The 15,388-nt window shown below is 32.7% G+C and overlaps 1 protein-coding gene and 1 long non-coding RNA gene across 2 annotated transcripts; both read left to right on the top strand.

Annotated features, from left to right (window-relative positions):
• The first annotated feature begins 9,241 nt into the window (after nucleotides 1–9,241).
• Nucleotides 9,242–10,255, top strand: LOC117920660 (UPF0496 protein 4-like). Its single transcript, XM_034838258.1, has one exon. It carries the CDS (start codon nucleotides 9,242–9,244, stop codon nucleotides 10,253–10,255), a length of 1,014 nt encoding a protein of 337 aa, XP_034694149.1.
• Nucleotides 10,256–12,791: 2,536 nt separating this feature from the next.
• On the top strand, nucleotides 12,792–14,917 carry LOC117907666. Its single transcript, XR_004650033.1, has 3 exons — nucleotides 12,792–12,913; nucleotides 13,037–13,276; nucleotides 14,801–14,917. It is a non-coding gene; the product is annotated as an uncharacterized LOC117907666 (long non-coding RNA).
• Nucleotides 14,918–15,388: the final 471 nt, after the last annotated feature.

Raw genomic sequence — 15,388 nt, 5'->3', positions numbered from 1 at the left:
CATAAGAAGAATGTTCAAAAGCAAATTGGAGAAGAAACCCATAAGCAATAGCAACAGACATTTCTTTTCTGAAATTTGAAGCTACCTCAAGAATTGAGATTGAAAACCATCATTATCAATCAGAACATTGAACCATAAAAACAGGAAAGGTGTTAATAGCCATTGATAAAACTATGGATATGTTTCAGTCTTTCCACCCCAGCTTCAATTACAAACAATATCTCTTTATCCTTCCAAGTAACCCAAAATTAACCCTTATCCCCATGCCTCAATTTCAATTTTACTCTTGTTAAGTTTCCCAAGAAACCTCCTATTAAAAAAAATGATTATATTAATTGAATTAATTACATAATGTCAAACCTTAGCTTATGTCATGAATGTTGTGGAAATGTTCAAACAGAACAAATTGGAGAAGCAACCCTATAAGCAGTATCAATCACACTTGGAAGGATGGGTGCGTAGTGTGCTTCTGAGAACCAGCCATGTTCTGGGTATTCTTGTAATACATTAGCTTAGATAAATGATATGGTAGGTAGCCATGGGAACCACATATTTGAAAGCTAAAAGCAACCGTATAAGCCACCTTGCAGTTGAAGGGTTATGGATGATTGATGAGTTATGTAGGGTAGGCAATTCAACAACAGTAAATATATATGATCAGCCAAGGTATTCAGAGGAAAGGATGGTGAACCAAGCCAAGATATTCAGAGGAAAGGATGATGAACCAAGCCAAGATTGTTTCTCCCTACACATTTGTTTAAAAGACAATATGGGGTGATGATGGATTTGATGAAGGAAATTGGTAGGAGGGAGCTTTTATGGTAAGACTTTTATTTTATTGGACCAATCTCATTTTCAACTCATTTTCACTTGTAGTCTTCTTATAAAGTTGGCTAAGAAACCCCTCTTTTGAATCGGAGAAGCAACAGACATTTCCCAAAAAGGAGATATAGATTGTGGGAGGGGTGGGGGGGTGCATCATAAGATGCGTGTGACAAGAATCCACACGCCCAAGAAAAAGTGTTTCACAAATGAAAAGCTCCAAGTTGAGACAAGTTTCCAACAAGCCTCACCAACATTATTTACTCTTTGCTTTTCCAATTCAGAATTAAGACTAATCTCAACCATTCACCACTTGGGTTAATTTTGTATGTTTGATGGTAAATCATTTGGCTAAATGGACAGGTACACTAAATAAAATCATTTAAAAAAAAAATTGGCATTTTATGTCAGCATAGAGAAACAACGCAAATAAAAAAAAAAAAAAAAAAAAAACAAAAAAAAAAATAAACTTGTTTGTTGAATAGATGAGTTCCATATTAGTTTTACCAAAAGTAATCACTTGCATTGAACTTGTTCTTCCAGAGACAACTTTAACACAAGTCCAACATAATTTTGACAACTTTAACACAAATCCAACATAATTTTTTTTTAATTAAAGAGAAACTCGTGTCCTCAAGAGACGAGGAATTTATTTTACTTACATATTATTGCAAGCATATAATCTATGAAGAATTCAACATCTATAAAATGAAATCATCACAAAATCTTAACCTCTCCAAAATTCAATATCTACAAATGAAATCAAGATAAATGTTCAACCCATCCAACATTCAATATTCGAGAAATAAAATTCTAACTCGATTTGGATTTAAAATAAAAAATAAAAAATCGCTCAATCTCATGTCATCCATAATAATCAAGTGAACTCAACCTATGTGATTATTCTACAAGTAATCAATGTAGATCAAGTGGACTTATTCTTAACTAATAAAAATCAATGTGCACAATCAACTCAAATTTAATAATGCATAATCCTCATAACTATTCTATTAAACTATATTTAAAAGAACTAACATATCAAAAACTATATACAAAATAAATAAATAAAAGCATAACAACATATTAAACAAAGAAATATAAACCTATCAAATATTGCACTAATTTTCATAAATCATGTGGTGAGATCTCTTTTTATGAGCTAGATGCTTTTGATATATCTATGTTGTAGCTAAGAGTCCCTCAACTTCTACATTAAGATCAAACATGACATTAGGAGCAATGTTGAAATTATGAGCAATGTGAGCATCAAGATCAAACTACAAATTAGGAGGAACATGGACATCCTTTGCATCATCTACTTGCTCTCCTTTGTCCTTGGCATCATGCTCTCACTCGGTCTCTGTTAGGTGCAACTAGACTTGGAGTAGATGATATGTTGTGGTGGTACTGAGAAGCTAAATAAGAGTATGGAATGATATAGATGGTTAATCCTAAATATGGCTCTAGTCCTAAATAATAGGTGCTATAGGAGTATGAAGACAATACTATTGTGTCATTGTAAGTTCCTTATGTCCTGTCCTCTCCCCCTCACCCCCCCAATCCCCTTGAGTAGGCACATGTGAAGTAATTATAGTCAAAGAGTCAATTTTCAACTAAGCCAATAGATCTACTGCCTCCTATGCCTTGTTTGACACCATGTGTATATGTCTCATAGCTCTATATAGATCATAAGGATAAAACAACTTGTATATTACCATGTTGTTTCTCTACACATCTAAAGAAATAGTTAGAATTCAAAAAAAAAAAAAAAAAAGGTGAAAGAAGCAACAAAGAAGTAGTATTATTGAAATAATCATTAACTCATAAAAAAATGCATGTCAAATAAAAAATCTATCTATGATGGAATGATGCCACTGCATGAAAGGGCCTTAATAAGTCTTAATGCTACCTTACTATCAACAACATGATTGATATGTTTTCCCACATCCGAACATGGTCTTGAGGCTTAATTGCCAATTCAACTTATGTCAATCTTGTAAGTCATTAGAATGTAGTTTGATGCTAATATCATTGGCTAAGGCAGATACCCAACTAGCACAATATTAAATTTGGCTTATACCACTCAACTATGTGGAAGCGGATAAGTGGTCACACTATGCCAAATATCATTACTATCAATGCAATAAGACAATAATCTAAACATATTAGAGGTGTGATTTTACCACAAAACTTGATCTAATCTCAAAATGTTGAAGGTAAATTTATATTGTGAGAGGCCATGATTGGATATTTTAGTGATGGAGAATAGATCTCTCTATCTACAAGATAAAACTCTTTTTTTTTTATTCATTCAAATAAAGATTCATCATTTCTTCTACAACTATTAAACTCCTTGCTTCTTCATAGATGATGCTCCAATAAAGATTGACTTTTATTGACATCCTTGAGGAATTCTCCTCATGTAGCCTTCCATAGATTAAAAAATAAAAAAATAAATAAAAATTTTACATCATAAAATTAAATCTTATGCTCCTATAATGGAGCTTACAACCAAATCTATGAAGAAACAAAGAAAGAAAACAATTATCCCATTCAATCAACACATATGATAATAAAAAAGAAACATACATGCATCCCTTGGCCATGGGATAATATCAAGGCTGTAAAAAAAAAAAAGGTTTGCACACCCTAAACAATGATCTAAGCTTGCTTATAACGTTATATTCTGATACCAGTTATTGGCATCTTAGATCTAAGCAACAAAAGCAATACTAATTTTTTAAATAATTGATCTTTAAGGTTAAAGCATTAACATTTAGGTTTGGATATTCCTAAACCTTGAATCCAAGTGTTGAAGAATCAAATCAATGTTCTTAGAAGTCTTGTAGACCCATGATTTAAACTTTGGAATTTATTATTTATTAATAAAGTTCTATTTCACTTTGATCTATCTTCATTTCATGCATTATACTTTGTAAGCATTCAAACTTACATATTTTGTATTGTACATGATTTGGGTGCTTTAGGAGTTACACGAAAGATCCAAGACATAAATTTCTTACAAGTAGATGACTTGTTCACAATTGGTTCATGGGTTTAGGTAACCCATTAGAGGTTGTAGTGCACTACCTCCAAATTGGAGGGATGATTGGTTTTAGCTATCAGAATGGGTTTCTCATGGTGAGTACACTAGTGTGTATGGTTACACATTGGATAAAACCTATGATGAGTCATGACATGAGTTTATCAAGTAGTCATGACTTCACCAAGCTGCTTCATTGTATTACTTCTCAACGATTTGACCTATACATGAGATCCTAAAGTGATCATATATTCCTTATGTATTAGATCACAATTGATAAAAATCAGTAGTAATAGGTATTCTCAATAAAGGTAGTATGAGATCTCATGAGATTAAGACAATGTTCCCTTTTGGGTGATCCTAAGGAGGTGTATTCATGTAAATTATAACCATACTAGTTCCTTAAGTAGAACTTGACATAAGCTTTTTGTAAGCTAAGACATGTTAGTTGATCACACAATAGGAAGATCTGTAACTCAAGGATAGTACAAGAAGTCTTGAGAAGTTGATGGTTTTTACCTTATTAGATTACAAATACTAGTTCATAAGGAAACTGCATACAATAGATGGTAAGTCACGAACCTAAGCACTCAATGTCTTCTTGTTATTTACATAAGGTATTTAAGTATAGTTGATTCTTTGTAGTAGGATATTGAATCAACTTCAAAATTGAATTCTGAGAAAGCTAGTATTATCAAATGGGTCCCAATGGTCCCCGCTCGAGCTCATATACCATGTTAGCATGGTCTATGAGGGTTAAATTACCTTTTTTATTCACTTTTGTGCATAAGGTCATTTTAGTAATTACACAAGGTTACATAGGGGTTGATGAACAACATCTTTGGATGGGGCTAGATGGTCCAATAGGGTTAATTAATCAATTGGGACCCATTTTGGACTAAATTAAGTAACCCAAGCCCATGTGGGCTTACTTACTTAAACCCAATTAGGGAACCCTATAAATACCCCCTTAAGGGTTAGGATTTCAAGTTAGTAATCTACCACCATCCAAAGAAAAGAGAGAGCCTTAACCTTACCCTCCCAAAACTCCCCATCGTTTGAGTGTTAAGGAATAAGGGAGAGTCATCAAGAAAAAGATCTTGAGTATTCAAGACCTTCGGAGACTTCAAGCTTCATCTTCACCACACAAATTTGATTTGGGAACATCTAAATCAAAGGTAAGCACACTAAGCTTAATATTTAAATCCTAGAATAGTTTTCCAATTGCATGTTTTTGTTGTGCATAAGATTTAGAAAGACCTATGAAGATTCACATGAACTTAACTTAATCCTAGGATAGGGAATAGAGTGATCCAAGATTCCCTACAATAGTTACATATAATAGCAAATAGAGGTAAGGAATAGAAAAATGCAAACACAAGATTTTATATTTGATGCAACTTGACTTACATCCACTTTCTTCAAACTTCAATCATGTTAAGGGTTCCATTAATGAGGCTTCTAACCAAAGCCCTCAAGTTTTATACTTAAATTATGGTTTCAAGCAATCCTTTACAATAATAAGACTTTTGAAGTGAAATTCTCCAAACTATCACCCTTGGATTATGGTTTTAATGGACCCTCTACCATATTCTTGAGTTCCCTAAGTGATCTTACACTTGGCAATACCTCATAAGATTAGATATGAAAGAGGATTGATCCTAGAATACAATTTTTAGCTCAATTAGATACAAAGAAACTAAGATTGAAGTGCAGTAAGATGAAATGCAAGTTTTGAAACAATATGCACCCAAACACACCTCCTTATAGTAAATAATATTCAAGAATGATTTAGAACTATTCCCATGCAATGCTAGAAGTTTTAAGGCTTTAAATAGGAGTTGGAGACCCAAACTAGCTTTTAGGTATAGTTTGGAGTCAACCAATTGATATAAGTCCTTCTAAACCCAAAGAGGACATTTAACCCCCTCGATCGATTAGGCTTAATTAGCTCAACCAATTCCCCCATATATTAACCAGTTTGAAGAAAATGTAAGTTTTAAGATTGAAATGAAACCAAAAAATAATAAATATTATCTCATTTACTTTTGAAAAACCTTTTAGAAAGATTTTAACCAAATTTAAACTTAGTTTTTTCATTCAATTTATGAAAATATACAACCAATTTAGCACTTAGATGAACTTTCAAGAATTAGGTGCATAAAGGAAAAATCCCATATATTATAATCATAGTGTTGGCATCTTAGATCTATGCATAGCGAAAGCAATGTCAATTTTTGTAAATTGAATTTTTAGGGTTAAAATACTAAACTTTAGGTTTAGATGCTCCTAAACCTTAAATTCCAAGTATTGAAGGTGATTCTGTAGACCATATATCTTCCACCTAATTATTCAAGAAGGGCTATCAAGAGTTACCGATTACCTTCCACTACTATGATAAAAAGAATCTTTCTTTGAATCCGAGATAATTTAGAGCCCTTTTAGGTTGTTGATCTCTTTGGACTTTACCAAATGATATCAATACTTGGAGGTAAGGGAATAACCTATTTCTTTTCAATCCTGTTTAAGAATATCATAGTTTGTTTTCTCCTTGGCACTAGAGTTAAGTTGCTACTCTTCCTTAAGAATAGTGGCTAAGGTTTCTACTCTGTTACTCTCTAATGTGGAAGATGAAAGAATATAGAATCAAGTCAATTAGCCTTAAAACCTAAAAAGGTTTATATAAAGTGCAACTGAGCTTCAGTAGTTATGGCCCATCATTGGCTTAGGTCACTTAATCTAGCATCTATGAGTCTTATTTAATTAATTAGTCATAATAGACTCCAATTAATTAAATAACCCAAGTAGAAACTAAAATCACTTAATCATAACCACTTATGCAAACTTGTCCTTATACAAAACCTCTTAATTGCTTACGCTTATGCACCCTTATGCAACTCATAAAAAAATATTGACTATCTCATAATCCAACTCTTAAGACTCAACATTCTACTAAAGAGAGTCAATTGCACTGCAGTATCCTTTGATGTTAAATTCAAATCAAATTAATTAATTTCTCAAGTTCATGACTCACTATTCATTGCATGAAAGTTTCTTATGAACTGATATCCATAATCCAATAAAATAGTAGCTATCAACCTCTCAGGATTACCTCTCAATTCTTGAGTCTCATATCCTTTTATATCATTTTCAATTGACATACTCTTATCCATAATGGGATATATGTCAAATTCCACTAAAGGAAATTCTATGGTCATAAACTACATGATCATGAATCCTTAAGATCATCCAAATAGACATACTGTCTCAAATCCATGAGATATCATGGTACCTCTATTGAGAATATATGTTACCACCTACCTAAAATCACTAGTCACTCAATCCATAGGGAATCTATGATCACTCTAGGATCTTACCCATAAGTTAAAGTAGTTAATAGTCTCAACACTAATGAAATATTCTCTCAAGGTTGAGAACCCATGCAACATTGTAGTTTAGAGAAGATATGACAATTTGATAATCATAAGTCAAGACACTTTATAGGTCTCATCCAATGTATAAGCATACAAACTAGTATAACTACCATGGAAAAATCATTCCAATAACCTAATTAAGTCATCCCATCAATTAGGAAGTAGTGCACTACAATGTCTAATGGATTATGAAAGTACATGAATAAGATATGAACAAACTTATCAATTTGTAAAGAACCTATCATTTGAATCTTCTATACAACTCTCAATGTATTGAAGCCATGCACAATTCAAGTGATTAAATCTTGATATACTCAAATGTATCATTATGCATAATAGGTTAGTGAATGAAAATTTGATATCATGTAAAATAAAATCCAAATATTACATCATGTCAATGCTTTTGAGAGCTCTATCCTAACAAATAATGTACCTTCAACCTTACATAGATATCTTAAAAAAAAAAAAAAAAATGATGAATATTTGCTTTTACGTCTTCTCTTTCTTCTTGATTAGTTGATTTCCTTTGGATTTGTTGTTTCCTTGATTGTTTCTTTGGAAATAATTATTGCCTAATACACTCAAATATAAAACATTACATCTAAGTCTTGTTTTATTATCATGAAAACAAGATTAATTATTTATATATATATATATATATATAAAATTCATTAATATTTTTTTAATTTAGTATCCTTTGAATAAACTTTTTTTTTCTAAAAATAATATTTTTAATTTTTAAATTTTAGTATCCATTTGATACACCTTTTTTATTTTTATTTTTTTTAAATAATAGATTTATATTATAGAAGTAATAATTTTAAAGATAGCTTTAAAAATTTGAGAAATCAAAAAAGATTTCCCACCTCAAAATTAATTTTTAAAGATATTTGGAAAATTTATAGTGTTAAGAGGAAAACTTAATTTTTATTAAAATTTTTATGAAAGATGGCTTTAGGTCATTTATGGGAAGCCAACAGTGTCTTTCCCCAGCTAGAGGGAATCAAATTTGATTGTTGTTTCATTAAAGGAAATTTTGAATGTAATTTGACTTTGACTACATGATGCATGCCAAAGTCTTCAATTTACTCTTTTATATATATATATATATATATATATATATATATATATATATATTTGTTTGTTCTTTAACTTGTAAATTTTATTATTTTGTTTTATTTGTGTGATTTAGAAATTATGAGAAGGAATATGACAAATATTTTTATATGGTAAATTTGCAGGTACTACATTTGCAAAAGTCAAAATTTTTTAATTTCCTCAAGCATAATGAAATTAATTTTGAAATGTATAGGAGATGGAGATGGAAATACATAGTATGAATGAGTATAGAGGGCTGTTGAAACATGATCAGTTGAAAAGGTTGTCAGCCCTCTAAACACGCCGCCAATCCACTTGTCCTTGCCAGCTGCCACCCAAAAGAAAAGGCTTTCAGGTTGTCAAAAAGGTATGAAACACGAACGCCGTATCCGCATGCAACAACAGTCCACGCACCCGAGGAAGGGCCTGGCGAATAAAATGAAAGTTCAATATTCTTTATTAAAAAAAGAAAAAAAAAATATTCCAACAAACTAACGTCACCCACCATTCAGCAATCCCATCGTCTTTTCCCCCTCTACACTCTTATCCTATTTTTCATACGGCCCGGTCCTTTCCACCATCCTCCCGTGTGTCCGTTCTTTTTTCGAATTACCAATAATGCCCTTTACTTTTTCAGCTTCATCTAACTCAACAACCCAGGCAAATGTCATGGGGGTGATTTTGTAACTTCCGAGCCTCATCGTGTCTGCCCTCGCTCGCCCACTTGGAAGCCCCCCTTCTTCTCTCTCTCTATATATATATATCATACGACTGCAGCAGCCAACGCTCAATTCCATTTCCAACTTGGTCCGCCGGCCGGTTCTTTCCTGTTATAAGCTTCAGTATGTTTCAGGTGGGCGTCTCACGCTTCTCTGCTTTTTCCCCGTTTTCCGGGTCAAGAAATTGCTCTCTTCCCAACAACTTTGAACTCCTTTCTTGCTCCTTCGACGATGCCCTCATCCGCCGCCTCAAAGCTCTAAATCCGCCTTCTCTTACCCTCTCTTGGCTCTCCCTCGCTGTCGATTTCCTCTCCACCATTCATGCGGAGGTGCGAAGCCTGATCTCCAATCTGAAGCCGTCTGCGTCCGATGACTCCCTCGCCTGCTTCTTGGATGATAGCGTGAAGCTTTTAGACGTTTGTAATTCGATTTCGTCTGAGATCGAACGCCTTCGCCAACGCCGTTTGTTGATCAATTTTGTTATTCACTTGCTCGACTTCTCCGGCGAGGGTCCGGCCCCGGAGAAGCTCAAGAAAGCTAGGGATTCCCTAGCGGATTGGGCGAACTGTCCCCGAGGGTTCACGAAACGGAGATTCGAGAACGATGTCAAGGTTTTGATCCACGATCTCGCGCGAGGGCTTGGAAATGCGCCGCGTGGCAAGATCTCCAGCGTGGAGGGACTCGTCCGCCGGACGGTCTACACCGTCGGGGCGATGACGGTGTTCTTCGCCGGAGTTGTGGTCTTCTCTCTGTACGGACTTCCAGATCTCGTTGCCATCCAAATTCCGGCCGAGTTCGCATGGGCTGACTCCTTTGCCGAACTCCAGACGACGATCTCTGAAAAGATCAAGGGGTCGAAGATTGGAGAGCTCAACGGCGTGGAGACGCGGATACGGACAGTGTGTGACGCCGTTGATGACGTGGCGAGAGGAGATCCGGAAAAGGACAAAAAGGAGCGGTTGAAGGACGCCGTTAAGGAGCTGGCAACGGCAACAAAAACTTTTTCGGAGGGTTTGGACGGATTACATAACGGCGTGAATGGGATGTTTCATACGGTTTTGGGCGCTAGGAATGACATGTTGGATAGTTATAGAGTTGGCGGAAACGGAGGGAAACCAAAAAAGCAGCAGCCAAAATGATATAAATTTGTATATTTCTCTGAATCAAAGAGAATTCATCAACAAAAAATGCTAATTCAAAGATTTCAATTACCATATTTTTTGTGTGCGTTTTATGTGAATAAACCATATTTTCAAATATTTCAATTACCGGATGTTATTTTACCCAAAGGATTTTAAGAATTTTGTTTAGTTTTGGAAATCATATCTCACAAATATCATATTCAACCTGGGCAATTTTAAAAGATTCTAATTCTGTTGAAAAATCTATTAGATATTCAGGAAAAAGAAAACCTAAAATTAAAATATTTTCAAATATAGTGCAGCACAAACCAGGTGCAGAGCAGCGGGGTTGAAGGAGGGACTAAAAATGAAAGTGATGGAGCAACAAACAGAGGTTTGTTTGAAGCGTCGTTTGGTACACGTGCGAAGTTGCTTCTAGGAAATTAAGGAAAATGGTTGGTGGGTTGAGTAACAGGCGGGCGATGATCCCTCGGTGTGAAGACAATGATATCAACTCAAACAGGGGCAACTCAAGCGGTGCCAAGTAAGTAAATATACGGATAACATATTAAAAGGGATAAAATTACCTTGATATTGCAAACTAACCCCCCAATTATTTAAGTCTAAAAAATGACTCAACTCAGATAAAAATACCCCTCAACTATCTTTTTAGCCTATTTTCCCTCCAACTCCAATTTCTTTAACTTGAAAGAAAGAAATCACGAAAGACTTTTCCATTCATTGCAAGAGAACAAAAAAACAACACAACACAAGGAAAAAACAGAAAGTAAGTTTAATTGTTTTTTTTTTTTTTTTTTTTCAGTTTTTCAAATTGTACATATGAGCCTTCATCGATGAAATGAGAAGAAACCCTAAGTGTCTTATTTTGGTTCCTTTTATTTTTTTTAAATCAAACCCTATTTTTCATCTTTCTGATATTGTGTGTTGATTTAGTTTATGAAAATGGTGGAAAAAGAAAATTCGCTGATGAAAAATGCGAAATGGAAGAGGTATAAAATTTTTAGAAAAAAAGGAAGTAAAACAAAGTAAGGTTTTGAAACCTCGTCATCGTCATAAAAAAATGAGAAGAAATCAACTGATTCAGTAAGCATTAATTTTCTACTTGAAATTTTGGTTTTTAATTTTTTTTTTAATTTTAACCCTTTTAATCAATTATCCTCTTTTTAATGAATTTATTTTTCATGAATTGATAATCTAATTGAATAAAACTTTTATGGAATTGAAGTTGAAAATTTTCTCAGTGAGGTTATAGTCCAAGGTTTAAAGCAATATTTGAATGATTAGAAAAAACTAAACTTAACTACTATCAAGTTCATCATCAAAAGGTTTTGAAATTTTGTATAATGAAGTTATTTGTTATGAATTTATAACATATTTGAATATAATTTTATGAAATTATTTTATCCAAATATTTAGAACTTTGATTTAAATATATATGTTAAGAAAAAACTGAACTTAACTATTATCAAGTTCATTGTCAATAGTTTCCAATTTCAAAATGGCTTGGTTTTGTTTCAAATTTCAATAAACATTAGAACAATGTTTGCATTTTTTTTAGCTGCAACTTAGTAAAATATAATAGCTTCAATTGCATTAGTAAAATAATATCTTTAGAATATTAGCATTTGACATGACATCCTTAAATAATATGAAAATAAAGTCTATGTTAAGAAGTAATACGAAATGATGGATTTAACATAGTTGGATAAGTTTGGTAATATAATTTTACTCAATTTATATTGATGTTTTTACTATTTGTTATTATCTTGCAGATTGATATTCCTCCTCCTCTCCTATCTTTTATATCTAAAATACCTAAAGAGGAGTACTTTCCTGGAAAAATTGCATGTTTGTCTTACTTGGTAGCCATTCAAAATATTAAGAAGAAATTGACTGAACCACAATTGGAGATGTTTAGAAAATCATGTTTTGATCATTTTTTACTCCTTCCCGAACTTAGATTTTCAACCCAAATTGTTCATCAATCGTTGTTACGTCAATATGAAACCAAAAAAGACAATAAAATATGGATTTTATTAAAGTCAAAGGGCTTAAGATTTAGTAAAGAAGAGTTTGCATTGATTATAGACTTGAGTTTTGGTCATATTCCAAAATGTGACAAAAAATCATTACGAATAAGAGACATACTTTAAAGGAGAAAACAAGGTGCGTAATGATGAGTTGGAGAAAGTTTTATTTCTTTAGGAGAGGTAAAAAAAATAAATAAATAAATAACTAAATAAATAAAAAGAATCTAAAGATGAAGAGGTGATAAAGTTGGCACTTTTGTATTTTTTTTTTAAAGCATGTTTTATTTGGGAAATAAGGAAAAAATTTAATAGATATGGAACGGGTTGCTTTGGTTGATAATTTGAAGGCTTTTAACAAGTATCCATGGGGGGGATTTTTTATGAGAGAACACTATTTGGTTTGCAAAGAGCTCTGGAGAACTGGGTATCCAAATACCAAGATAAGAAGAAAGCAAAGGGAGAAGTTGCAGTTGAAGCATATAGTCTTGTTGGATTTCCATATACCTTCCAGGTTTGGGCTTACAAGGCTAGTCCACTTATTGGATTGAAATATGCCACTCGTGTATCTGAGAGCTATCCTCGAATATTAAATTGGAGTGCAACTAGTGCTCCAAGGTCTACTGAGGTATGAAAAGGTCTTTCTAGAGCCTAATGTAAGTAATTCTTTACCTTTAAATTTTAAAAATGCAATTATAAATATTATTGTATTATTATTTATTAATAATTATATTTGATTTGGATTTTGTAGTTAACTTTTCATTTGCTCCTAACACCCTCTTTAGAGGAGCAACACCAAGACTATTACAAGCATGTAGATAAACAAGGAGTTTCAGCAGAAATGTTGCACCAATCAAATGCCTCACAAGATGCCAAGAAGGATGACTTAAGGCATGAAAAAAACTCATTTGACACTGCTACATATGTTGTTGCTGCTACTGCTGCAATGGCAGAAGAAACAAAAAATGATGCAGCTACCCCATCAATAGAGGTAACTTAACCTAAACTTAGCCATCATAAATAATGCATGCATGTTTTTTTTTTTTTTTTTTGTACTTTATTTAATACCAGATGTTCACTCCATAATTAACATGTGGAACCTGACCTTAACTAGTGTTAAGTTCATTATAAATAAACTTATAGGAAGTTACGTTTGTAAGGATCATGAAAAAACCTAAATTTAACAAGTGTTTTATTTCAAAGTGAACAAACTTGTCATATATATATATATATATATATATATATATATATATATATATATATATATATATATATATATATATATTTCATTTATGTGCAATATGTGTAGAATTATAGATGAAGTTTGTGAAATTCAAACAAAACTCAGAGTTAAATTTCAGTCATCTAAAGAAAGAAATTGAAGGACTCAACTTGTAGATGGATGAATTGAAGCAACTTTTATTAGAAGTTAGTGATATGTTTACTATGTTTATATTTTCTAATACTTCAATGTTTTGACATTTGTGTTTTCTCATATTTATTATTATTGGGTGTTGTATGCAATTTTAGGTCAAGAGTTCGAATGAGGAACATGTTATGCATGACACTAGATTCACAAAATGTAATACAAAGGAAAATGACAATATGGGCTTTGATTTCCAAACTGGAATTTTTTAGGATGTTATAGATGATGAAGTGGAGAGGAATGAAATTCCCATGGATGTGAACATTAGCATGGAAGCTTCTAGAAACCTTCAACTTGCAGAAAAACACATGACTAAATAGTTGAAAAACAATTACTCTAATGATGATTCAGTTATTGATATTGCCAAGTTGTTTGGTACCCCAACTATGTCGGACGAGTTTTCAGTATATGTCATACCTCACCATTTATCTTCTACCATTTTTAAGCGAAGATGTGAGAATAAAAAATCTCGTATCTTGCAACACCCTTTTACAAATCCCACCAAGAGAAAGAAACTAAGAAAAGAGATTAAGGAACCATTAACTTTATTTAATCCTTTGCGTCCAACATCTGAAGCAGCATTAGAGTCCTTTCGAAAATGGATGAGTGATGACCAAGGGTGAGTTGTATAAATCCATACTTGTAAATTTGTGTTCTTCACAAGTTATAAAATTAGTAATGTTTTTTTCTACGTTGATGTCAAATGTTAGAATTGACATTGACTACATACATATAGATAAAAAAAAAATGGTTTTAATCACTGTCTAATCATGGTTCATGGTTTGCTGACACGGTTTGTAAATGTTGCATTTTGTTTTTATTTTTATTTATTATTATGTTCAGCTTACAATCAAATAATATAACTAATTTAGTTTATTGTAATTGTTAGCACATTGATGTTGCCTTCTTCTTTTTCCGGAAGCGGCGAATAGAAAATCCTCATATTTTTTTCCCAAAAGCTTACTACAATGGATATTATGTTTTGGGTATGAGTAGTTTGAATTTTAGTTATCATTTTTTAATTTTTTGTAATAATGAATCTTATGATCTTGATTATTTATTTATGCAAGCTAACTTTATTTTATGTAGCAAAATGCTCAAGCAAGATGGATTAAGCATGGCAAGAAATGGAACCAATTCAAATTACCAGAGAATGACATTCTTATTGATTATGTTAATGGTTCACAACCTCTTTATTATGTCAAATGGCCTGATGTTGACATTGTGCATGTCCCCATCAATGTTCGGGCTAGTCATTGAGTATTAGGAGTTGTCCTCCTTTGTCAAAGGATTATATATGTATATGACTCATTGATGGGCATCAATAATAATGCAAGATTGCAAGTTGCCATTAAACCATTAGCCAAATTGTTGCCGCATATATTGAATGCCATAACATAGTATGGGTTTCATGGTGACACAAAAGTTAACTACCAGGAATGGGAAATTGAATGACTGCAAGATATTCCTCAATAGAAACATGAGTAAGTGATCATAAATTTACTTTCATATCTTATATACTTAATCCTTAATAATAACTCTAACATTGATTATATGTGTACCATATAGTGGTGACTGTGACATGTTTATTATCAAATATGTTGAATACTTAATGCACAACCATCCATTGAAGTCATTAACAAGTGCTCGAATGGACTGGTTTCAGGAAAAGATGGC

This window comes from Vitis riparia, chromosome 1 (genome assembly GCF_004353265.1).
Source record: "Vitis riparia cultivar Riparia Gloire de Montpellier isolate 1030 chromosome 1, EGFV_Vit.rip_1.0, whole genome shotgun sequence".
Lineage (NCBI taxonomy): Eukaryota > Viridiplantae > Streptophyta > Magnoliopsida > Vitales > Vitaceae > Vitis > Vitis riparia.
Note: the sequence above shows the minus strand (reverse complement) of the source record. Positions and strands in the feature narration are given on the sequence as shown.

Excerpts from the sequence above, each read along its gene's own strand:
- LOC117920660 (XM_034838258.1), top strand. The coding sequence starts at position 9,242 with ATGTTTCAGGTGGGCGTCTCACGCTTCTCTGCTTTTTCCCCGTTTTCC.